Below are 26975 nucleotides of genomic sequence, written 5' to 3'. Positions count from 1 at the left end.
CCTCCCCTAGATTCTCCATTAATAGTTTGTTACATGCTATGACCAATTTTGCTAAATATTCTGGCTTCTCAATCAACTGGTCCAAATAGGTGCTGTACGGGTTGCATGGCCCTCCGCCCGCCCTCCCACGAGGATGCTCTATTGCTATAGCCCAGGATGGGTTTAAGTACCTCGGTATCTTCGTTACCCCAGATTCCAAAATATTCTACGATCGTAACTCAAAAGGCCCATTGCAAAGGTTCCATAGTGATATATCCCATTGGCGCTCGCTACCTTTGTCCCTCCCCGGCTGGGCAGCTCTCTTCAAAATGTTGGCGCTCCCGCGGTTTTTATATGTCCTTCAGAACTGCCCCTTTCCTATTGCTGATTCTTACTTTCGCGCACTACAGTGAGACCTACGCCTCCTGTTGTGGGACAGTAAGACACCCTGTATAGCCCTTCATAAACTCACCCAAGGATGGTATGATGGGGGTATCGCCCTACCAAACATGCGGCTTTACTATTGGGCTTCCCAATTAGTGGCCACTAACTATTGGATCCATGGACCGCCTACAAATCCGGCCTTTCACCTAGAACGCTACCAAACGGGACGAGAATGTTACCTAGGAGCCCTATATAGTAAGGTTCCCCGTAGTCGATACGTAGGGCCCATGACACAAACAATAGCTATATGGCACCGTCCAAATAAGAGTATGGGGTGGTCCGACACATTTACTAAGGCCACACCGCTTTGGGCATCACAAAAACTCGGCTCCCTTTGTTACCAGGTGGGCTTTGATAAATGGGACACTATAGACATATCCACACTAGGAGACCTGATCCACAAGGGGAAATTACTGACTTTCACCGACCTCCAACAGAAACATGCTTTTACCCAGGGCGAGGCCTTCCGATAACTTCAAATTAAGCATGCTATTCTCACGAACATATCTGATCTTTCCTCCCTTCTGGTGGCCTCACCCCTTGAGGACAGATTGCTTTCAGAGCCCCTTCAGACAAAGGGGATATTGTGTGCTTATCGCAAACTATGCAACAACATGCTTGACTCCTTTCAGACCCTACGAGACAAGTGGCAGAGGGACATGGGACACCTAGAGGATGAGGTCTGGCAGTCGGCGCTGATGTCCCCCAGGGAAACAGCGAGCAATCATCGCTTCAGATTGATCCAGCTGAAAGTCTTACATAGAGCCTATATGTCTGCTCCCCTCTTGGCTAGGATAGGCAGGCGTCCTGACGATATATGTCTCCGAGGGTGCGGACTCACGGGCTCCTTTTATCATATCCTGTGGGACTGTCCTGTAATTCAACAGCTATGGGAGCGAGCGACCCGAAAAATGAAAGATGCACTGGGGAAGCCCATCCCTTTGTCACCTAAAGGGAGGCTCCTCAACATATGGGGCGCCACAGACCTGACGGAAATAGAGCTCCAATGGGTGGCTTTAGGTTATCTGCTGATAAAGCGCGCAGTGGCGATGCAATGGGGCGCCCCACAAAGACCACTACTGGTTGGATGGGTGGCGGAGATGGACAGATGTATGCTCGCTGAGAAAACGGTGTATAGTCAGGGGGTGTCCCAAGAAATGGGACAAGAAATAGGGACATTGGAATGCATATAGGGGTGAGATATGTAGTTCCCCTACAGCTGATATGGCCATGGACAGGGCTGGACCCTTACGTCAAAATTATCTTTGGTATACTATGTTTTTATTACGCAATGCTCATTGTATTGATTCTGCAATGGATCAAATGACTATTGGATATTAACTCTGCCTTTTGTTTCAATAAAATATTATATAAAAAAAAATGTTTCCAAACAAATAATTGTTTTTACTGGAGTTACTGGAGTTACTGATCTACAATAGCAGCTGTTAAAGGAGCATTGGCGAGCAGCTGAACTAGGATCCTCCTTGAGTAATTAGCAGTTTAAAAATGATCCCTTTTAGTGGTGCTGTTACTAAGGCAAAGGTTCTAGGAAATAACTAAACTAAATATATCCCTGGAATGACATGAACAGGATGGAGATAGAAGGGTAGCATGACATGATACAAAAACCATTTCATACCACAGTGCAATGCTGATTACCTTCAACGCCTTTTGTCTCAATAATGTTCTCAGCTGCTTTTGTTACAGCTTCACTTAAGGTCTCGCTTCCAACTTGATTCATTTTTCGTGCATTTAAGGCTCGTTTCTGCTTGTTGGTCCCGAAGGCTTCAATAAGAGAATCCACCTGCAAAGGAATAAATCACAGATGTCATACTTGAGCGGAGACTGGGCTGAAATTGTCAAAAAAGTGCAAATTATAGATTGTAAGCACTTATTAACAGTTTTTACTTCAAATGTTTTATTGAGTGACAAATGACTTGGTTATTCTGGATATATCAGTCTGCAAAGAAAACTGGACTCCCTTGTAGCGTATAGAAGGCAGAACTTGCTGCAAATTAATTTGGCGAAAACTAAGGTGCTGATCCTTGGGGAAAAAAGTGAATAACTTTACATGGAACCTGAATGCCCGATTGTGGAAGTAGTGATTTTTTTATAAATATAAAGGGTTATCCTTCAATAGGAGCTTAAAATGGGACACACATAAGGGGTACGTTAAGCAAAGGCCTATGCTGCAAGCTGGCTGCTTGGTTAGATTTGATTTGGGGGGCTTGGCCCTCACTCCCCTGATGAAGGCTTATGGAGGGAATATTCCCCACTCTGGGGCTGTATGGAGCAGAGGTACTTGCCCTTGACCACTCTTGTGATTGGAACCCGTTGGAGGGAGAAGGTCTCGGCAGGATCTTGTCGCTGCCTCCAGAAACCATGGTTCAGGGTATAAGGAGAGAACCAACTCTGGTTTCCTACAATTTGTTGGTGTACTCCTGTGTCTTGAGATTTTTCAACAAGCTATCTGTGGATAGCGATGCCCCACAGGTGTCCAAATTGTGTTGGGTTAAAATCCTTGGTAGTGAAAAAAGTGAGGCAAGGGAAATAAGAAACAGGTTAAGGGATTATGAAAAAAATGCACTCTCTCTAGGGTACAATAGAAACTTAGTCACCCTTTCCCAGCAAACTAGCTTTGAGAGAATCTGTGGGAAATTTTGCCATTTTTTGGGACCTGGCATATCCAAGGGAAATGTCTTTGATTAGCTTCTCATTAAAAACCCTTGGCCAAGACACGTCTGCCCCTATTTGGCCCAGATATAGTACTTTTTACTTTTTAATGTTGAGTTTCAAAGAGTGTAGTTTGTCATTTGCTACTTTATTCATATGCGCTCTATAGCCATGTATGTTCCCCTGATCACTGCTTTAAATGCATCCCAGAGTAACTGTGTTTTATAATCTTCTTTAGGATTTTCTTTAAAGAAATTCTAAATTGTTTCTTTTATTAGTTTACAATCATTGGGTCTTTCAGAATTTCTGGATTTAAACACCAGATTTTAACTTCCTTTTTTGTTACATTCTAATCAAGTGGTTGCATGGTTAGACACTGTAATGGGTTCAGTGGTTAAGTTGATAATCATATGGACAAGATTATTAGAGATCACAAGGTAATCAATTCTAGGCTGGTTTTAATGGAGATGGGAGAAGAATGTGTTATCTTTTTATCAGGGTGTTGTAACCTCCTTTCATCTTGAAGATATATTTATCGCATCTTTTTAATAATTTTATGCAATAGTGTTAGGCGTGCTTTGACTTTGGATAAGCGATCTAACAATAAATGTAATTTAGATCAAAATCTGCCCCAAACATAATAATAGTGCCGTTGGGCAGATTAGGCAATAGTTTGTTAAGTGAGTTCCAAAACTTGGTATCATTGACATTACAGATATAATACTAAGGGTCCGATTCCGATTCCGGACGGATCAGAGTCTGTCGAACATCGGTTCGGGAACTGGAACCAAACGACCTCCTGTCGTCTGTTCCAGCCCCGCAAGTAGGATGAGACCGAACCCTGCTCACAAATAAACAATATACTGTTATTTTAAGGAGCCAGCAGCTTTCCTTCCCAGCATGCACAGTACTGGCAGTTTGCCTCACAGCCTCAGTTACTTTTGAATGGCGGTAATGGACTTAAAAATGGCAATATATGGACAACCGGTGTGGAAGACTGTTGCTTATGACTTCAGTGTGGATAACTATGATACTAAACTAGAAATACAAGTAAGTAACTTTTCCTTCTGCATCGTAGGATCCTCACTGATAGCCAAACATAGAATAGAGTATCTCGAACCTTCAGGTGTCAATACAAAGCTATAAACCATTAACAAAAAGTACCAGAGGTAGTCTAACCAGACTTCTGGCAAGTAAGAATCACTCCACTTAACAGATTCTTTAAAGTTGCCTGTCTTAGTAAGGAGTCTGCTTGTGAATCCTCATCCAATGTTTAGAGAAAGTATGAACAGATTTCTATGTAGCTGCTTTAAAAAGGTTTGTTATTGGGACATTTTTTATCCAGGCAACAGATGCAACCTTACTAAGCAGAGAGTGAGATCTAGGTTTACCTGGAAGAGGCATGTTAGCCAATTGGTAACAGAGAGTACAACAGGAAATTATCCATTGAGCTATAGTATTTGGTACCATTGTTTTTTTTCTGACTATTGATCTTGTACTGTGAAATTTTGTAGATGAGCTCCCCATCCTGTCAGAGAAGCATCAGTGACAACTGGCTGTTTCTGAAGGTCCGGAAAAAAGGGAATTTCTTTCAGCAAGTTGCTTTTCTTGCACGACCACATCAGAGACAGTTTGCTTTGTGTGCCTTCCCAACAGTCTTTCAATTGGGACCATTGATCCTAAGGACCTGTTGTAAAGGTCTCATTTGAATATGCACATTTGGGACCAGATAAATACATGATGCCATGGACCGGAGTAGAGATGAGAGATGTGGAGCTATTCGATACAACATTTGCAACGGCTGGCAGCTGGTGACAAAATTATAGTCACTCCCTCCTCCGAAGGATACACTTCTTCTTTTACAGTATCCAGAGTGGTGTGTAGACACTCGAAAAGCTGGCAAAGTGAAGAAATTGACTACTTGTGATTGGTATGTAAGCCCAGTTTTGTTAAGAGTTTGGTTGTTATGTTGACACCTAACTGTGCTTGACGATAAGAAAGTGCCTTTATCAACCTTTATCAACCTATCATCTAGATGGGGGTAAATGTAAATCTTCTTTCTTCGGAGGGTAGGTGCAACTACATCCATGCATTTGGAGAATGTTCCGGGTGTGGACTTGAGTCCAAAAGAAAGGACTTTGTACTGATAATGGTCTTTTCCTGCTGTAAATCTTAAGAATTCCAGTATTATTTTGCTATGGGTATGTGAAAATATGCATCTTGGAGATGCAAAGAACACATATTGTTCCCTTTCATTAATTGTGTATAAATCTGATGCAAGGCTAGAAACTTGAATTTCTGTTTCTTGATCCATTTGTATGCCTGTTGTAGGTTGACGGTTGGCCTGAATTCCATTTGTTTGCTTTTCTACGGTACCAAAATATCTTGAATATATACCTTTTTCATTTTTAAATGAAAGAACTAGTCCTATTGCTCGATTTTTGAGTAGAGATTGTACCTCATTTTTAAGCAATTGATGTTTTGGTGCTGGCTTTAGAGGTATTGAAGGTGGATGATTTTTTAACTGGGTGGTATAACTGTTCTGGATGGTCTGCAAGACCCATTTGTAAGTGGTTATCTACATCCACTCTGTTACGTGATATGATACACATCCTCCCACCAGAGTAGGAAACAGAACAGGGGGAGTCTGATTCCCACAGTTTCAATGTTGTTCGTGACCTGGAAGAATATTAGCACCTTGTCTGCTGTTTTTGTAGTTGACTTCTTCCTAAATTGCTCCTAGGATGGAACTGCTGTTGTTGATGTTGCGGTTGATGATTTTGGGATTGAGGACAGAAGGATCATTGAGGGCACTAATCCCTTTGTCTGTACTAAAATCTAAAGTCCCTGCAATGGTGTTGGGAATGATAGCACTTCTTTTTTTCTTCTAACCCCACTGCTTTCAGGGTTTCTGCCTCTTTCTTCAATCTCTCCATTTCTTTGTCATTGTGATGCCCAAAAGGGACTTGCCCAGTGAAAGGGAGGTTCATGATTGTTAATTGAGCATCCGGTTTTAGCGAAGTTAAACTAAGCCAGGCGAGACCCCGAAGCGAGATACCAGTGCAGAACTGTGTAATGGCCAGATCTGCTTCATCTATGGATGCACTGATAGATGGATTTGACACAGTTTGACCTTCTTGGGCGATTTCCATGAAGTCTTGTCTTCTGTCTTTTGGGAGATTATCTGCAAAAGCGGAGAGAGATTCCCATAGTGTTTGATCATATCTTGCTAAAAGAGCAGATGCACTAGAGTTTTTATAAGTCACAATTGCAGAATAACACATTTTTCTTCCAACTGCTTCTAGTCTCTTACTCTCCTTTTCAGGAGGGACTGAGGTCTCTGGAGCCGAAGGCTGTTCTTTTCTTACAGTAGAGACTATCAAGGAAACGAATTTGGGATCTTGTCTCAGATAAATAGGATCTTGATCAGAGGCTTTGTATTTTTGAGAAGCAGATGTGTTGCACCTTTAATAGTAGTTGGTGTAAGGAACTTCTCTTCTGCAAATCCCGGTAATAGAGGTAAATTAGGTCATGGTAAAGCTCCTGGTTGCAGAGTCTCCATTATCACCAAAACTGCTGTTTGAAGTGTTTGCAGTTGTATGTTTAGTTTAGTGGCACCTCTGACTAATACATCCTGAAAACTAAGAATGTAATCTACAGGATATGGTCTAGGAGATTGCTCATCTAGAGATGTAGGCCTGTATGTAGAATAAGAGTTGGGGAATCACACGTAATTGGTGAATGGGAACAAGAGGGCGATGATCTTTTCCTTCTTCATAGAGTTAAATGCCTTGGAGGAGTTGGCTGCGGGGGTCTGTCAGTTTTTGGTGAAACTATGACTTTTGATTTTGATCCCGGCTCCTGTGGTTGCGTTGAAACACTTAATGGATAAGTAGGTCTAGAAGGCAAGTCTAGAGGAGGAATATGTTCCTAAACAGGATCCTCTTGTGGTATAATTAAAGCTGGTCTAGACCGATTGTTGTTTCTTATTCTGGTTGACGACAATCATAAGGAACTGAGAAAATGGAGACTTCTGAATGTCTTGACGTCGATCTCCTTGATGTCGAGTGTCTTGATGGAGATCTCAACGTACGTATTAATGAAGTCAATCTTCTTGACCTCTACCGATGATGTGTCGATGTCGATTATTCTGCTGCCAAAAGTCTCACTGTCAACTGTTGTGGTGTGGGAACTGGAATCAACGTTTATGGTGGATTCAACGGTACCTGTGGTGTTGTAATAGACATCAGCATGCCAGATCAGACGCATGCTTCGAGGTCGACCGGTGTTCTCAAGGGTGGTGAGATTGCCAAGAGTGATGGTGGCAATGTTTTTTATGCTTCCTCTCTTTAGATCTTCCTCTATGAGAGTCTTTAGTGCGAGAGGTTTTGGATTCAGAAAAAGGAGTCCCTTCCCTGTCTTTTTTTTCTCTCTTTTCTCTTCCCTTCTTTCTGGCGAAGGATCTCAGGTTTTTCTCTGACTTGAATGCCATCACGGTCTTTTAGGGCTCTTTTTGAAAAAATACACACTCTTTTACTGAGTGAGAGGCAGGAAGACAAACAACACAAATTGAATGTGGGTCTGATGTAGCCTTATTTCGCACACATGAAGGGCAATTCATAAAAAGTGGAGTTTTTTTTGCAAAAATAATCACTGCTCTAGATGTAAAAATTTGTGGAAAATGTATAACCAATTCAAAGACGTCAAATGAAGTTAAAAAAACAACTAACTTTTTACCACAAAAAGTAAATTAAAAAACTGGGTAAAGAAGCCCAAAGAGTGTTCTGAGATCCTCTCAGCATGAGCTAGAAAAAGTGAACTAAGGCTGCGAGGCAAACTGCCAGTACAGCACATGATGGGAAGGAAAGCTGCTGGCTCTTTACAGCAATAGTATATAGTTCCCTTGCAGTTCTTGAACTCTTGACTCAACAGGCTCTTTTTTTCCTTCATTTTTCTCACTCTGTGTGCACCTAATAAACTCAACATTGTTTTTGTCAGATGCTGTCATGTAGTCACATTCATTAATTAGAGCCTTTTTATGGTCAAGAAAAATGAAGTAAAAGCAGGCCTGCCATGTTTTTTAATGGAGGTACCATCAATTTTATGGACATTGATGTGACTACCTCTATTAAAAGATTGAATATAAAGTGTTCCGGGATCCCACAAATGCACAGGAATATTCTGTGTTTAGGACAATCAATGAGGATCTTATGATGCAGAAACATACGTTCCTTGAGAGCCACTGAATATAAAAAAACATCAAGTAGTAGACTGATGCGCACCCATGAAAGTTGAATTAATCATTGGAAAGCTTGATGGGAACAAAGTCTTCTGCTTAAGAAGCCATATTCTCTCCGACCACGCCACTCCCCTCCTAGTAATGTAATATTTATGGGCTTAAGATTCATAAATATCCCTCATACTACTATCACACTTTTGCCTCCAGTCTCAACGTTTACCTAATCTAGATTCAGCACCTATGGTTTGTCTTCATATGTTCACTGTTTTGTCGACAATACTCCGAAGGGCTATTAAAGGCTGGAAGAGTGTACTTTCATGCAGACCATTTACACACATGAAGCAATCGTCAAAGCCATTTCTTTTTCTATGAGCCAGTGCTTAATGTGAGGAGAAAAGAAAATTAGTGCAGGGGCCCAAACTATTCCTTATGACTTCACTATGTTGCTGCTGAATCACAGGATGTTAAATACAATGCTGCATACTCTTGATTCCAACTCTTGGCGCTTTTTTTCCCTCACACTACACTGCCATTCTCTTTTCCATACTTTTGCAGGTTCCTTTTCATCACTGTTTTTTCCATTTGTCACTATTTTCTAATCATTTCTGTCCTACTTTTCCATTTTCTGGCTTTTGCTCTCATGTTCTGAGTCAAAGTTTAATGATGAAAATGATTTCCTGGTACCCACCACCTACAACCACAGACACAAATTAAGCATGGTGCAAAACACATTATCCAATTGAAAGCTGCAAAGCACATCACTACTAAGGCAGCCTACTACAACGTTCTTGAGTCAATAAGATTTGCTTACTGTCCAAAGGTTTTCTATTCACACAACAAACCTATAAATTAGCAAAGTGAGCTTCAAGGTACTCACTTTATCTCTGTAGGATTTCTCCACTTTCTCCTCTGGTATTGTATTTGTTGATTCGCCTGAAAAATAAAAGGTAAAAGTGCATCTGTGATGATTGTGCTGAAGGCATGCTGACCATCAAATACCGCCGCTATTTATCATATCAGAATACTGATCATTTGCAATGTTTGCTCAAATACTGTATGAGCAATGAAGGAGGTTGTGAAAACATCTTATAGTCTTCCAGCATTTGTACTGATGTCAGTGTCCCTGCCTCTTCCTCTATGCACAGACATTCTGGACTCTCCATGACCAAGGCAGCATTGTATACGTCATTACACATATACAATCACACTGCTCAAAATTGTGGTATATCAGACATGTGGGATCATGGTCTTCAAAGGGAACTCATCTAAGAACATCAGTTTATTTTTAAAACAAAGAGCTGAATACGATTCCGGAGATTCCCAAAGATAGCGTAACAGTGATATGTAAAACATTGTGAATCAATAAACAGCAGGCAGTAAAATAGTCAAATTTCCAGAAATGGCCTGTTCCTCACATCAAAGGCCACCCAAGTCTACTCCTTCGGTTTACGACTGATACCATAACCAGTGGGGAAAGGTTATAACGGCAAAGTACCAAGAAGGGGCAGCACATACACGACAACTAGTGTTAAATCTGGTGCTTTACTGCTGGTGGCCCGCACTGCATCTCTCACAATTACCAGATGGGGGACTCACAAAGCGCACAAGGAGAGACGAGAAAACAATACTTTAATAATGAATGCTTTATTTGAACTTTTTCAGGTCACAGTACCCTCTATATTATCCTTGCAACCTCTGAGGTTACCAGATTCAACAGTCTTGCTTCATCATCTTGCTAACATTCTGTACAAAACTTCCTAAATACATCCCTAATCACATCATTTCATAAAAGCAGACCAGAGATTTGCATACTTATGGATTCAGTCTGCCTACTTCTAAATGGTTGCAAATAACCTGCAGTAGCAGTCAAAAATGAGAATGAAGGCTGTGATAATGGTCAAGAACTTTGCCTGATCAGGAGAGATGGTTGGCTTTTTGTGCTCTACATAGAACTACTTTTCATTACAGCCACTCTCTAGTGAAGTAGTATCACCAGATTGTCAGACACTGTAATAGGAGTCTCCTAAGATGCAAAGAAACTCAGTAGGCCCATTGCAATTGTCAAGGGTATCCCAAATGCATACGGGATTCAGATACTGTTACCAGGCACATGGACGTTAACAGTTTGAAAGCAATGCATACTTAATTCTGTAGCCTAGAACAGGACACACATTACATTTTTCCATGTTACAAGCAGCACTAAAAGCAAGTTTTTCATATGCAAAGCATGCATTCTTTCCAGCATTAATATTTTTACAGTCAATATTAATCTACACTGTCCCCTGTATCTACTACTCCTCGCCCAATTCATTTCATATTACCTAAATGTTAAGATCAACCTTTCTTTTCAGGGACAGAGTAAAATAAATCTTCTCAATCCCCTACCTGGAAAAAACGGCTGCATGTTAAACTGTTCAGCATCGAACACTTCCATTTCTCCAGACTCCTTATTTAGCACCCCAACAAAGTACCTAAGAAAATCAGAACAGTTATACATCATTATTATCTGTTTTACTATCTAGCACAAACACATTTATGTTTTCGAATAAGTTGCATGTATACCTAACTAAATAAGCAACACCTCGCAAAAAAAAAAACACCGCCTGAACGCGGAATCACGAGCGTGGACCAACTTCTTGTGCTAGCATTATTTTTATTTTCCTTTACATGTCAGGACGCGTTTCGGCCGTCCAAGCGGCCTTGATCACCCTCAAATAAATAAATCCACTTTCGACCTGGAAGGAAAAGACAGTCCATATCAATGGTTATTCAAGGATCTTCGCAATGGGCTCTAAATATCACAGAGTAACAACACTCTCAGCGATGGCACAATAAATCGGGAAAGGTTTACTCTGAGCCCAGGATTAAGAGGATATACCAGTATAAAGAAAATACTGCAGTAATCTCCAGGTAAAATTGCAGAATAATCAAGGGGCGCATAACAGAGGAGAACTATAAAGTTCATCAAACCAGAAAAGAGAGAGAAAGCCATAAAATGAGACAGATTACACAGAGAAAGGAACAAGCATTTACAATGCAATGGTTTCGCCTTTTGAAAAGTTTGAGCTATTGGCATTGTAAATGACAAAATTTGCATTTATGTGTTGGTTTTGAAAACAGATAAATAAATGGCATTGTCATTTACAATGCCAATAGTTTAATCTCTGGCAAATGCCACACAAAAACACACAGACCCACACACACCAACAGAGCCCCCCCCACACACACAGAGCCACACACACACACACACAGAGCCACACACACAGAGCCACACACACACACAGAGCCACACACACACACAGACCCACACACACACACACAGACCCACACACACACACCCAGAGCCACAAACAGAGCCACACACACACCCAGAGCCACACACACACACACACACACCCACCCAGAGCCACACACACCCACCCAGAGCCACACACAGAGAGCCACACACAGAGCCACGCACACCCACCCAGAGCCACACACACCCACCCAGAGCCACACACACCCACCCAGAGCCACACACCCCCTCCCAAAGCCACACACACACTGAGGAGAGCAAGTACAGCGAGGGGGCAGGGAAGCAAGCACAGCGAAGGGGCAGGGAAGCAAGCACAGCCAGGGGGCAGGGAAGCAAGGACAGCGAGGGGGCAGGGAAGCAAGCACAGCGAGGGGGCAGGGAAGCAAGCACAGCGAGGGGGCAGGGAAGCACTTCCTCTCACTCCCAGACACTCCCAACATCCCGTCAGCCTTGCGCAACATCCGAGGGCTTCACCATCCCTGCATGACACACGGTCAGCAACGGCCTTTGGGGTCCGAGGGCATCCGTGTATCATGAACACCACAGAGAACAAGGGGATTCCAGGGAAAGACTGGGCACGAATTGGGGCGCAATTAAGCCAACAGACCAATTCTCCTCGTTTGTGCAACACAGGCCCACCTTACAGTAGGTGCAATCATGGAAAAGCACAGGCTAAATCTTCAAGAGGTGGGCATAGTTTGCCAGCCCCCTTCACTCGTGTTCTGGGAGTATTAATCAAAGATGAACCTGTCAACGTACACTCACGGCTCAGTAAATATGACCTAGCAGTCACTACTACTTTAAATGCTACGGCAAACTTAATGAATGGTTTGCCAGCTAATACACCCAGCCAAGTATTACTCGCAGAAACTAGTAAGAAACATGGCCCGCTCATTATTTGAGGAGTAGGCAATATGTCAGATGTGAAAATCCAATGTTGGGAATAACAGATGCCCCATCCTTTTACCCCTACTCATCCTTCACCATTTCATCAGAGTCTCAGATGGGACATGTGTGCTTTTGCTCGTTTGGAAGAACTTTACCGCCCTTATCCTTTCTGCAGACACACATGGCCCATCATGTAGCGCCACTGTCCTACAGCCTTCCGAATGGCCCTCGTGCACAGCTAACCAATGGCTCTTTTGCAGAGCTCTAAGCTACCACTGTTAATATCTGAAAGAGACACGTTAGTGATAGATTCCTTACCTTAGAATATCCCCAGGCGTCAGACTGGATCCGGAAACTTTTGCGTAGCAGTACCCTTGCGCGTCGGTAGGCGTCGTCTGCGGCTCCGCGTCCGTCGTCGGCGTCGTGGGCGCCGTGATGACGTCGTCGGAGTACTTAGACGCCGCCTCCGCGTGCTGACGTCAGTTCTTCTTTTTTCCACGCCAGCCTGCGCAGATCTGGAAAGAGCAGTTACCCAAGTAAATTTTTGACTAACTTTTGGTGATCTTTTTGATGCTTTTCGAAGTCTTACGACTCCGACGGTGCCGTAGGGATGCCCGGCTTCAAGCATTGTGAAGATTGCAACCGCACCATGTCGGTCACGGATCCTCACCGCCAGTGCCTGGCGTGTTTGGGCGTCGACCACGACGACGAGGCCTGCCCCGACTGTCGGGCCCTTTCCAGGAAAGCCAGGCGGGAGCGGTCCCGCAGGCGGCTCGAATTCCGGCAGTCGGCCCCCCGCCGCGTGAGGTCCTGGTCCCACGGGAGGTCGAGGGACAGGTCGCGGGGACGGAGCCGTCACAGCTTCGGGAGTCGGCACCACTCCTCCGGGTCCAAGTCGTCAGGTAAGAAACACAAGAAGTCGAAGAGACATCATCGCTCTTCTGACTCCCCCCGACGCTCGCGCGATGCGCCCGGGGGTTCAGATGACACCGCCCACGCGGCTCCTCGGGAGTCGCGGGCGTCGCGTCCGGCCCCATACCCTCCAGTCCCTGGGCTGAACGCGACGCCGGAGGAGATTGAGCGTTTCCTCATGGCCATGAGGTCCCTTTCTCCTCCGACGGGCTCCGCGGCGCCTCCGGGCCCAGCGGACCCGTCTGGGGGCCTTAGTGGGTCGGGGGCTTCGACCCCGACGCCGTTGGGTGCTTCGGCCCTGGCACCGCAGGGCCCCACAATCCCGGCACCGCCGGTGCCCTCGGGCCTGGCGCCGCAGGGAACAGCGGCACCGGCGTCGCCGGTGCCTTCGGGTCCGGCGCCGCTGAGCCTTCCTCGGGCTCTGGATCATCACCGGTGGACCTTATGACCCCCCCGGCGTCGGTCCGTGTGGTGTCACCTCCGGCGCTGTCCTCGGGCGGCACCGTCCCCGAAGCCTCCTTTGCTTCGGATCCGACGTCGGGACGGCGCCTATCGGTGCCGCACCCGACGCCATTTGGAGATTTTTACTTCTATGAACCGACCTCATACAATTACAACCCTGAATCTCAGGAGATGGGAGATAAGGAGGATTGGGAGGGGTCTGAGGACCCTCTGGCCAAGGAGTGTCAGTCTAATATCGACTGGGCAGGAGACCTTGGGGAGGCCAATGGCCTGGACACCTCTCCAGGCACTGTATTTGTCTCTCCTCCTACCGTGGTTCGAAGGAGGGGGCTACCTATGGTGTGGTGTTGACGAGGGCTGCCCAAGCCTTGGGCCTTGAGCTCCCCGTCGCGGCCGTGAGGACTAACCTCCTCACAGAGGTCCTTAAACCGCAGTCATGCTCAATGGAGCCTCTGCTGCCGTTTAATGAGGCATTGACCGACGTTCTTTTGGGCACTTGGTCCAGGCCCGCTACGGGTTCGACCGTAGATAGGAACGTGGCCCGACGCCACCGCCCGGCTCCGGGCGACCCATGTTTCCTGTCTTCCCACCCCACCCCAGAGAGTCCGGTCATCCAGGCCTCTAATTCCCAGACCGCATTCCCTACGGCCCCGCCGGACAGGGAATCCAAGAGGTACGAGAATTATGGAAAGAAGATATTCTCATCCCTTAGTTTGGGACTGCGGTCTTCCAACACCGCTTGCCTCTTGGGCCGCTACACCCACTCTCTGTGGGAGACGGTGGCGGAAGTGCTGCCAGAGTGCCCGTTGGAGGTACGGGCCAAACTCGGCCAAGCCCTTGTGGAGGGCCGGGACGCAGCCAAGTATTCCATCAGGTGTGGGCTGGATACTACTGACTCGCTAGGCAGAGCGATGGCTACGACAGTGGCGGTGAGACGCCATGCCTGGCTGAGATCCGCCAATTTTTCGGCAGATGTCCAGAACACTCTTATGGACATGCCGTTCGATGGCAATCGCCTCTTTGGCGACAAGGCAGACCACGCGCTTGAGCGCTTTAAGGACTCCAAGGCTACGGCCAAGTCCTTGGACCTCTCGGCCCCGCGCCAGCAAACGGGTGCCTTTCGCTCCTTTCGTGGCCAGGGAAGGGGCGCCCCCACACGTGCCGCCAGCCACTCGCCGCAGACTGTCGTCCAGCGCGGCGGCGGACGTGGAAACCGCCGCGGAGGCCGTCGGGGAACCAGGCGAAGTCAGTCCACACCTGCCCCCGCGGCATCCACCTCTAAACCCTCCTAGTCCGTGCTTTTTGGCCCATGTGACGCAAGTGGGAGGCAGGGTTCGCCATCACCACTCTCACTGGCGCACTGTCACTTCGGACAGGTGGGTGCTGCAGATCGTCCGGAGGGGCTACTCCCTCCCCTTCGAGACGACTCCTCAAGCCATGCCACCGCAACACCACCGCGTATCGGGGGATCACTTGCGGCTCCTGCAGGAGGAAGTTTCGGCCCTCTTGGCCAAGGGAGGCATCGAGCGCGTTCCTGGGCCAGAAGTAGGACGTGGTTGCTACTCCCACTACTTTCTGGTACCCAAAAAGGGCAAAGGGGGCCTACGCCCTATCTTGGATCTGAGGAACGTCAACGGCTTCCTCCGGAAGGAGAAGTTCAAAATGCTAACTCTGGCTCAGGTCTTAGCTGCCCTAGACCCAGTAGACTGGATGGTAGCGTTGGACTTGCAGGACGCGTATTTCCACATCCCCGTCCTGCCGGCCCACCGGCGTTACCTGCGGTTCACGGTAGGCCACAAGCACTTTCAGTTTACCGTGCTCCCCTTCGGACTACCCAGCGCCCCACGGGTGTTCACGAAGGTGATGGCGGTGGTCGCAGCTCATCTGCGCAGGTTGGGGGTCTCAGTCTTACCCGACCTCGACGACTGGTTGTTGAAGGCGGGCTCGCCCCAGACAGTCGTCAGCCACCTCCAGACTACGGCGGATCTCCTGCACCAGCTGGGATTTTCCATCAATGTGCCGAAGTCACACCTGTGCCCCTCTCAGAAGCTCCTTTTCATCGGAGCGGTTCTCGACTCGGCGCAGTTTCGGGTTTATCCGCCGGAACAGCGGGTTCGGGATATACAGGCTCTGATTCCGGTCTTCCGGCCTTTATCCCGAGTTTCGGTCAGGTTGACGCTGCGGCTTCTGGGGCTGATGGCCTCCTGCATCCTTCTGGTGCATCACGCACGGTGGCGGATGCGGGCTCTGCAGTGTGACCTGAAGTTTCAGTGGGCCCAGCATCAGGGCAACCTGTCCGACCATGTCCTGATCTCGGAGGGCACTGCGAGTCAGCTGCAGTGGTGGCTCACGGACCACGATTGGGTCAACGGCAGATCCCTCTCCCTTCCCCAACCGGAGCACGTAGTTGTGACGGACGCGTCCCTCCAGGGCTGGGGAGGCCACATGGGAGAGGCGGAGATCAGAGGCCTCTGGTCTCCGGCGGAGTCCCGGCTCCATATCAACCTGTTGGAGCTGCGGGCGATTCGTCTAGTACTGAAGCCATTCCTCCCGTCTGTCCGAGGGAGTGTAGTGCAGGTGTTCACGGACAACACCACCGCCATGTGGTACTGCAACAAACAGGGCAGGGTGAGGTCGTGCACCCTCTGCCAGGAGGCTCTGCGTCTCTGGCAATGGCTGGAACATCAGGGCGTGACTCTGTTGGTTCAACACCTGGCAGGTTCTCTGAACGCCAGGGCAGACGAACTCAGCCGACGGTGCTTGATGGATCACGAATGGCGTCTGAACTCGGACATGGCGCACGGTCTCTTTCAGCAGTGGGGAGAGCCTTGGTTAGATCTATTCGCCACCGAAAAGAACGCGCAATGTCATCAGTTCTGCGCTTTAGAATTTCCAAGGCGGCACTCGCTCGGAGACGCTTTTCGTCGCGAGTGGAGCTGCGGTCTGTTGTACGCCTTTCCGCCTATACCACTTCTGCCCAGAGTGCTGAAGAAGATCAAGCGCGACCGGGCACAAGTCATCCTTGTGGCTCCGGACTGGGCACGAAGGTACTGGTATCCCGAGCTACTCAGTATGTCAGTCGATCCCCCGGTTCGTCTGCCTCTTCAGGAGGACCTTCTGTCGCAGCAGCAGGGGACGGTCCTCCACCCGAACCTGTCCAGTCTCCACCTTCATGTTTGGAGATTGAGCAGCACAGTTGAGGCAATTTGACTTGCCTCCTGAAGTCTGTAACATCATTCTGGCAGCCAGGCGTCCCTCCACAAAGTCGGTATACGCCTGCAGGTGGAACAGATTTGTGGCATGGTGCACAGCAAAGGCTATGGATCCCCTCAATGCCCCTCTTTCTGAGGTTCTCCTCTTTCTTCTCTCTCTTGCCCAGCAGGGCTCTGCTCTGGGCACTGTCAAGGGCTATCTTTCAGCTCTTTCAGCCTTTCGGAGGCTGCCTGACCAACCTTCTTTGTTCAAGTCCCCTATCGTTAATCGATTCCTGAAGGGCATCACTCATACGTTTCCTCCTGTTCCCTAGGTTTCTGATGGTTCTTACGTTTCTGATGTGCGCTCCTTTTGAGCCACTTCACAACTGTCCTCTTCGCCTTCTTTCTTTGAAGACTGCCTTCCTGGTAGCCATCACCTCTGCCAGGAGAGTGAGTGAGCTCCAGGCTCGATCTTGAAAGGCTCCTTTCCTTTCAGTCCATCCGGACAAGGTTGTGTTACGGACAAGGCCCTCCTTCCTACCCAAGGTAGTCACAGCCTTCCACATTGGGCAATCCATCACGTTGCCCACCTTCTTTCCGCCTCCGCACCCCTCGAGAGAGGAGGAGAGGCTCCACCGTCTGGACCCAAAACGTGCGCTCTCATTTTATCTGAATCGCACACAACAGTTCCGGGTGGATGATCAACTCTTTGCTGGATACGCGGGCGCTAAGAAAGGGAAAGCGGTGCACAAGCGGACCATCTCCCGGTGGATTATCTTGTGCATCCAGGCGTGTTACTCCTTGGCTAAGAAGGAACCGCCTGTTGGGCTGAGGGCTCATTCCACTCGAGCCACGGCCACTACAACTGCCTTGGGCCGAGGTGTGCCCTTTCAGGACATTTGCCAGGCGGCTACGTGGGCCTCGCTGCACACGTTTGCAAGACACTATTGCCTGGACAGTCAAGTCCGGAGGGACGGCTACTTTCATCACCACCCCCTTTTCTGAATCGTTTTTGGCCACTATAGGTGTGGCAGGGTATACTCAGACATGAGTCCCTTTCTCACTGCACCATCAGGATTCAAGCAAGCCGGGCCGAAGACGGCTGAAATGCCAGAAACCGGTCCCCGGTAGCTTGTCTCCTTTCTGGTGAAGAATTGGCTTGGTAGTTTAGTCTGCCCTGTTCCCATGATGCACTGGGCCAGGGACAGACTGATTTGCATATAGCCAGGTTCTGAGCTGGGATGGTGCAGTGAGATAAATAACGGTGATGGATCAAGCCCTGATCTTTGGACTGGGTAAGAGTGGTCTGCTTAATTCAGACACTCTGTTCATCACCACCCCCTTTTCTGAATCGATCTAGAGTTAAGGTCATCCCCTTTCAGGGCCCTAGTTTCTTGGCACCAGTGTTGGTTTTTGGCATGGGTCTGCGCTTCTGGCGCGGAAAAGCTGTGTCTAAGAACTGACGTCAGCACGCGGAGGCGGCGTCTAAGTACTCCGACGACGTCATCACGGCGCCCACGACACCGACGACGGACGCGGATCCGCAGACGACGCCTACCGACGCGCAAGGGTACTGCTACGCAAAAGTTTCCGGATCCAGTCTGACGCCTGGGGATATTCTAAGGTAAGGAATCTATCACTAACTAATGTCTCTTACAGATATATCGTTACACAAGTAGTAACTTGTGCACCAGCACTCATAGCATCTACTGCAGCTTCCATTGCCTCTTATACATTGTATCTCTCCTACAGAACAAAACAGCTCATACCCAACAGCCTCTGTCCTGAACACACCACCGGCAGAGCCACTGCTGTATGGAACTGTCATAATCCGTTATACTGCCCCAATGCTTCTCCGCAGCCTACCTGCGTTTACCCTCCACAGCTCATCTCCAGCTAGGATCATAACATACACTGCCCCCCAGCCTCTCCTCCACAGCTTATCAGTGCCCCTCCCACACAGACCACCGGCGCTCGTGCGTTTACCCTTCGGTCCCGAATTAGTTTAATTACATATACATCCAGCTCCCACGGTACCACTGAAACATCCCAGTGCCCAGGACTCACCATGAAGTCGCTACAGAAGCTGTCGTCACAGCAGGGCTCCTTCCCCTCCATGGCTCTCACCCGCTGGATAAAGCTCCGTAGGATCACCGCTTGCTCCATGCTGCCTCGCGACGTGCCCGTTCCCCTATATCAGCAATTGCCCTTCAAGCCCCCATCCAGCCCCGTGCCGGGTCGCTCATCACGCCCGGCGGCTGTTCCCAGCCTGGCTACTCTTCCTAGGCTCGGCAACTCCTCCGGGTAAGGGAGGGACTGGCCGGAACTAGCGGCGCCGAGCCCTCCAACGCCCACGTAGAAACAGAAGACGGACGCTACGTTAGGAACCGTGCGTGCGGACAGCGGGAGGGGGGCGGGCAGGCACACGGACAGCGGGAGGGGAGCGGGCAGGCACACGGACAGCGGGAGGGGGGCGGGCAGGCACACAGACAGCGGGAGGGGGCGGGCACGGCAAGGAAGGCACTCACCTGGACTTCCTCCGGCGGCGGTCGGCCGCAGAATGGCGAAAACAAACACATTAAAAAAAACGAAACTCCGCCCACCGCCGCGATGACGATCGGAGAGGGAAGAAATCGCGGGAACGCCCACGAATCTGGTCCGGCCTTGACGGACAGATCCGGCTTCCAATGGCTAGCCTCCATTTATGGAGCTAGCCAATGGGAGCGGGAGGACGTTCCTATATCCCATATTGTAATCATTAGATTTCGCCTGCGCGAACTGCTTGCGCAGTAACACCAGGCAAAACCAAAAAAGGGGGGAAGAAGCCAGCCATGGGGTGGAATAAATGGGAGAGGAAGCGAGAAAAGATGCCATTGTTCTTCTTCGATTCCAGTCTACAAAATGTATGTCTTTGTGTCACTCAGAACAGAAGGAATCTAAGAATAGAGTAATTGACCAACTTTGATTTCAGACTGGCGAGCCACAAATTTTAAGTCGCATTGCATTTTATCCAAAACTTTACAATCAGCTGTTTAGAAACATAACTGTCAGGAAAACGCAAATCAGTCAAGACGTCTTGGTAACCAATTTAACAGGGCTCCTCTTTTGTAGTTGAATCCTAGATTACAATAATTGCCTCCTCTTATGGCCATTTATTCCCTCATTGTCACTGGGAGTTTTAATTTTGGTTCCATCTAATCCTTATGCAGAAAGCTTTAAAGTGGAGGAAGGGAAACGAAAATCACAGGGGGGAAACTGAGTGAAGAAACAAGTGTAAGAAAAGTTGTAAACTAAGAAACAGCCACACTAAATGAGTCTCATTCCTGAAACATTCTAATTCATGAAAGAAGACTTGCCCAATGTATTCATATATACCTGTACCTAGAATGTGATTGAGAAATAAGGAAATAACAACAAACACTTCGATTCATTGAGTACCTTTGATCCACCCCTAATGTGCACTTTGGCTGCATTGTACGATGATCCGTTAAAGCGTCATGTCCTGTACAAGGTAGATGTGCCTGTCAATGTCTTGTTTTAGTTTCAATATATTATTTACATTTTAACCACTCAAACCCTCACTTCCCACCCCGGGCTCCCTCCCCCCCACCCACCGCTCTCCCCGGGTTGCCAGTCAACATCACCCTGTCAATGTCAAGATGGCAGTGAACAACCCTCCCAAACCTCAGACTTCAAAGTCCTTTTTCCAATTATGGCCTCAACTACACACTGTTCTCATTGGAAAAACGATCAAGTCCAATGATATATAGATGTTAAGCGGCTGGGGGCGTATTGTATGGATGATGTTTTTGATAAAATGAATGGAAAGTCTGGATTTTTGTGGTCGTATTTTTCAGATTTACTATTAGAATTTTTGAAGTTTCTGATCTCTTTTTCATGGCCAGAACAACGCTTTGTTAAATAATTATTGAATGCAAAATAAGAATAAAGTCAGATGAAATAATAAAGTATACGATATTCTGTGTTTCAATTGCCTCAGCAAGGGCAAATGTGGATATAAATGCTAAAGGCATAAATAAATTCAACAACTGCACTTGCCCCTCAAAGAAGGGTCATTAAAATGCATGTCTCTGGGGCATGCACAGCCATTGCTAGATTATACACATGAGCTCGCTGGACATCAAAAAAGGGGTTGGAAGGAAGCAAATGCATGCAGGTTAGGACCAAAAGAGCAGGTGTTTGGAGGCCACTGTAGTAGTTCATACAGGCTTAGATACAACAAGCGAGGACAAGGCAAGCTGTTCTGGAAACAGTAACTCTTCGCCACATTTACCAGCTAAAAGCACACCATGCTTGGAGTTTGACAACATTCCCTTGCTTTGACATCCATAGTAATCAAGTCGTTTTACCTGCTCAGAGTATTGCATTTCAGTGCTCCTGTGCCAAAATTACTTCCCACGTAAGAGAGACGGTCCGTTTCTGTTACCTGAAAGAAAGAATTGCTAGCTAAATAATAACTCTTAGTTTTTGTTCAGCAGGCCCTCTTTGAACTAGGATAATGAATCAAAGTTTCATCCCAAAAGCAATGTTGTAGTTTTATTTACAAACATAAAACTGAAGAATATTGTTGTAAACTGCGTGGCAACATGAATAATGAGAGCAAATGTTGTGTGAGATACATGAAGATTAAAGCCAGATTTTTAAAGAGTAAAAAACATATCGAGCATGTTGCAGAGAAGATACTTTTAGGAGGCTACATTGCTTTTGCGAAGCGAGATTTTAGGAACACATAGTTCCTTTGAGCCTCTGCCCGAGGACAAATACACCCACCTGACGCCACTTGTACGTTGGATCACGAGAGTGCTCGCATTCAAGCCGAGCCGAGCAACGGGCAGGTCGCACACTTTCCGCAGGGATCCAGAATCGTAAGTACTTCTACGAGCTTCCATTCCTTTTCGTCTCCTTACAGTTTGCTAGCACCTAGGGCACTGTGTAGTTATTTGTTGCTCTAGTTTCCCTAGGCAGGAGGACGCTTTGCGCAACTCCGCTTCGGCTCATTGGAGCGATTCACCTTGACTCTAGCGGTAAGAAACTATGGAGTTTACCTCTGAATAACCCCATATAGCGCATGTGAGTTTAAGCACAATGTGGATGATTCTTCCGGAACCCACCACACCGGTGTATATGTATGTAGACGTTATGGCTATTACCACACTTCGCCATAGCCATTAACATCACAGTGGCATGTATTTTAAGTACAAATGAGCGGAACCGATGCTCGTTAGCGATCAGCCTTAAGGAGATGTGGCTTCCGCATTGCCCTATATGGCTATATATTGCTTACATAGCTATATACATAGAGATATATATATATATATATATATATATATATATATATATATAGTGCTTACAACACTAAAATAACATGTACCGTGTAAGAACCGAAGTAAAGGGGTCAGTAGTACTGGGAGGTTACAAATAACGACACAGCGGTACTAAGGAGGGACTAAGATGCCTATTAAGGCATCAGCAGCTAGGATTTGGGAAGGACAAAGACACAATTCAGGGATGTGGAATTCTTACAACCTGATGCCCAGGACATATTGTTTGGGGTCAAGGGCAACAAGTTTGTATTGCGTTCTTGGGACAAGTAGGCCCAACCCCCTGCAGCCCAAACACTTTTGCTGCCAGTCTGCAGTACCACATTATGGATCAGGGAAGGGCACTGTCTGCAGTTAAGGTAATATTTGTGTCCATATGTTAATGCTGTTCCAATAAGTATTTATGGTTTATTAATTGAAAGCCTTTATTATTAGGGGGAGCGCTCTAAGTAAATTTTGTAAGCTCTGACAGCAGTACTGACAGTGGTTCCAGTGTAAAAATGTGTACACATCTTTTCAAAGTTTAGCAATATGATGCTATGCATAATGCTCCCAGAATGCTCTCTGATTTGATGCAAATATTTGGAAAGCTCAAAAGCAAGATTGATGATTCTTTGCTTTCAAAATCAAATGTTCATAAAAAATGAAAGCATGAAAAACATGTTTGCTAAACAACTGTGAAAAATAAGCTACCATTTCTTTACAGCATCATTTAGTAACGTGTGGATGCATGCTCGTATTTCCCAAAAATATTCATAATGGAAAATCAGTGTAACCAGTTTCAATAAGATTATGGGAAACAACAAAAACAAGCATTGGCAAAGCGAGTAGGTCTGAAATTGATGGTCAGCTTTTTAGTTTTGTCAAAGTGTGACTTGGTTTGGCATGGTTTTTGTAAAACCTCATTTGTGTGGGCGCTGCCGGGCCCTCACCATTATAACAGATTGGCAAAAGCAAAAATAGTTTTTGGGTTTAAAAAAGCACACACTGCCACAGTAGTTACTGGCACTGAAAAAAACTACTTTGTGTGCAGATATGCTCCTTGTGAAAGAGCAGAATGCGGTCACTCACAGTGAAGCCAGCCAATACAGAGAGAGACAGAATTTTAATAAAACACAAAAGGTCATGGTCAACACCAGATCAAATAGGGGCCCAATTATTAAAGAAATTCTCACAAGTGCACCCATGGTATATGTCCTTGCATTAAGTGCAGCTACGCAGCTTTCGTGAATTCCCAAGAATTTACATAATTAGGACAAGAAATAGTACTCCTAGAAAATATTTTTGAACTGCATTTTAGCATGAGCAAATATGCATGTGTAGATTTGCTCATGCAAAAATCTGAGAGTTTGAAAGTTCCCTTTCCTATCCAACCAGTTTTTTTCAACTCTGGAAGAAGTTTTAAGTCTGCCATTGTCAGGAGTAAATTTCCAAAATTTCTCAGTTGGGGAAAAGAGTTGCTGAAAACCCTTAAAACATACAAGTTAGTATGTTTGAACAGACTCAAAAGGGCATTTTAACCCTGGAATGATTGCCTACCACAAACTTCAGCCCCAGTATGTAGATCTGCAGAAACGTGGCAACATAAGGGGATTGCAAATATTCGAATACTACTATGGTATGAGCTCCTGGCATAATCAAAGAGGCTATATTAAAGCTCTTATATAATGAGATTGCGCCATAATTTGTTGCTGCACTACATGGCACCAAAGGGGCAAGTGGATTTTGTTACAGGACAAGCAGATTTATGAAGCAACCTGCCCACGGACAAGTAAATATTTTATTAAATTCCAAACCCCTGACAATTCAATGAAAAATATGGGCGGGTCGCCAGAGCAGTGCTTGTGCGCTGGCTCAGGCTCGACCTAAAAACAAAGGTTACAGGGACGTTATAGTTAGGAAACAGAATTTGAAAAACCTTAGAAATTCAATTAAAAAACAAAAGGTTACAGGGCTGTATAGTTGGGAAATAGAATGAATAAAAACCTTAGAAATTCACGGAAAAAAACAAAGGTTACAGGATTGTTATAGTTAGGCTAAGATTTCGCTCATATAAAATCAGTGAAATTTCAGCAGTTATAGTTACCTGAGCTAACTATAACTTACACCCCTGCAATGCACTCAGGCCTCAAAAAATCATAAAAATGTTACTGGACCTGCAGGTCTAATGACTTAAATAATGTACTCGATCTATCTGTAATGGTCTTGACCCATAACCTGGTTTCAAATGATGAGATTGTGGATGAAAATTGAGCCACCATTTTCTACGTTATCTCCTATGGGAGCACCTTCAAATGTCCGAGTTCAGCATGTCTGGTGTAAAAAAAACAATTTTTCTTGATTTAAGACTAAACTTTTTTTCCATATATAATACAAATCTTGCCACATATAGGATATACATGACCCCTGACTTGCCTCTTAGTTCATTAACAGCATTGTCATCAGGGCGGGTGCAGGAATGGTTCTCAAATCATGTTTAAAAACTATCACTTTTAATAAAAAAACTAAAGCATGAAGTGGTAGCACACTGTCATTTGTAATTAGCCGATTTTACATTGAAATGGTCACAAACGTTCCCAATGACATGTGGCTTGACTGATCAAACTTTATAGTGAACAAACAATAATGTTTGGAAATGGAGTTTCTGCCCAATGTGTCATTTGCACATAACCAAGTAAGGTGGTCTGTTTTCTCTTTATTAGCATCACACTTTTTAATTACAAAAAATGTGCTTTATGTAATTCCTGATATATTTTGAAATATTTGCAATATTAATTTACAGGCTATTTATTTAAATGTTATGTGTTAGAGAAAAATAACTGACATCTTAAGACAGCTGACTTGACAAAAATCTCTAACTCTAGTAAAAAAGAGAAAAATAAACCCCCATTTTCCAAGCAGCAATTAGTTAAAAGACAAACTGACATTTGACCTTTTACCTTGAACAGACAGCAAATGTGTCAAGATAAAAACAAGATTTATTGGCATCTTTATTGCTCATTCACTTTGTGAATGAACAGAACAAATGTTCTTTTGCAGCCTAGTTTACTCATGGGACTAGTCAATGCTAAAACCTGATAAAATTGTACTCCCAACTGCAAGTGGGCAAGTAGATTTTTTGAGGCCTGGCACTGTTTATGGCCTCACATATTACCTCACTCATGACATGGTCAGGGACATCACCCATTACATCACTGATGACATCACTCATGACATCATCCACAGAACCACTCACACACCTGCACACATAAAAGTTTATGAGTGTCAAATATATATAGTAATCTACTACATAACTTAAAGTAGTATACTTTGTGTACTAGTAATGAGTAATACTATTTCTAATATATATTATGTGAGTGGCTGTGTGACTGTGCGTATCCGTATGTGAGTGGGTATCTGAGTGGCGTTATGGGGGTGTGAGAGGGTGTTAGAGTGGCTGTATGGGCGAGTGGGTATGTGCCTAGGTGCATGGGGGAGTGAGTGGTTGTGTGAGTGCCTGTATAAGTGAGAGAGTGAGTGTGCAGGTGGTGTATGGGTGAGTGAGTGGGTATGTGAGAGGCATGTAAAGGTGTATGTTGGAGTGTGTGAGTGGCATGTGTGGGTGAATGAGTCAGTTCATAAGTGATATATGGGTGAGTGAGTGGGTGGGTGGGTGGGTGTGTGTGTGAGTGACTGTAAGGGTGAGTGAGTGAATGTGAGAGTGGCTGTATGGGTGAGTATTTGCTTGTGTCAGTGACTATATAGTTGAGTGTGTACATGTGTTAGTGTCTGTATGACTAAGGGAGTGGGTGTGCAAATAACTTTATGGGTGTGTTAGTGGCTGTGTGGGTGACTGCCTCAGTGTGTGAGTAAATATATGGGTGTATGAGTGGGTGTGTAAGTATCTGTATAACTAAATGACTGGATACGTGAGTGGCTGTATTGGTGAGTGAGTGGGTGGGTGCATAAGTGGCTATATGGGTAAGTTATTGGATCTGAGAGTGGTTCTATGGATGAGTTACTGGCTCTATGGATAAGTGAGTGGTTGTGTAAGTACTTGCATGGGTCTGTGAATGGATTTGTGAATAGTTGTATGGGTGTATGAGTGGTACTGATGATGATGTCATCAGTTATGCCATTTGGGATGTTATCATTGATGTCACTGACCATGTCATGAATGATGTAATATGTGAGTTATAAGTAGTGCATTGCAGGGGCATAAGTTATAGTTAGTTCAGGTAAGTAGAACTGCTGAATTTCACTGGTTTTGTACGAGTGAAATCTGAGTCTAACTATAACATCCCTGTAACCTTTGATTGCTTTTTCAGTGAATATATATATATATATATATATATATATATATATATATATATATATATATATATATATATATATATATATATATATATATATATATATATATATATATATGTGTGTTTGCAGCCTAGAAAAGGCTACAAATGACCAGTGTTCATTGAATTTTCATTTAAAAATTAGGCCAATGGCATAGACATGCATCACTAGAAAAAATGAACAAGTGAAAATCTGTCACCAATCTTTTTAAAGGA

The 26975-nt window shown here is 45.7% G+C and overlaps 1 protein-coding gene across 1 annotated transcript in view; it reads right to left on the bottom strand.

Moving 5' to 3' along the window:
* The window catches only part of POLR1E (RNA polymerase I subunit E), a 257444-nt gene that overhangs the window by 148058 nt on the left and 82411 nt on the right, over nt 1-26975 (bottom strand). The window contains exons 3-6 of the mRNA XM_086961686.1: nt 21457-21533; nt 10721-10806; nt 9213-9268; nt 2083-2227 (exon numbers count right to left, since the gene is read on the bottom strand). Coding sequence (XP_086817812.1) covers nt 2083-2227; nt 9213-9268; nt 10721-10806; nt 21457-21533 — 364 coding nt within the window. The remainder of the gene's footprint in view (nt 1-2082; nt 2228-9212; nt 9269-10720; nt 10807-21456; nt 21534-26975) is intronic.

Source organism: Lissotriton vulgaris, chromosome 3_1, assembly GCF_964263255.1.
Source record: "Lissotriton vulgaris chromosome 3_1, aLisVul1.2, whole genome shotgun sequence".
Classification (NCBI taxonomy): Eukaryota; Metazoa; Chordata; class Amphibia; order Caudata; family Salamandridae; genus Lissotriton; species Lissotriton vulgaris.
This window is presented reverse-complemented; position numbering and strand designations above follow the sequence as displayed.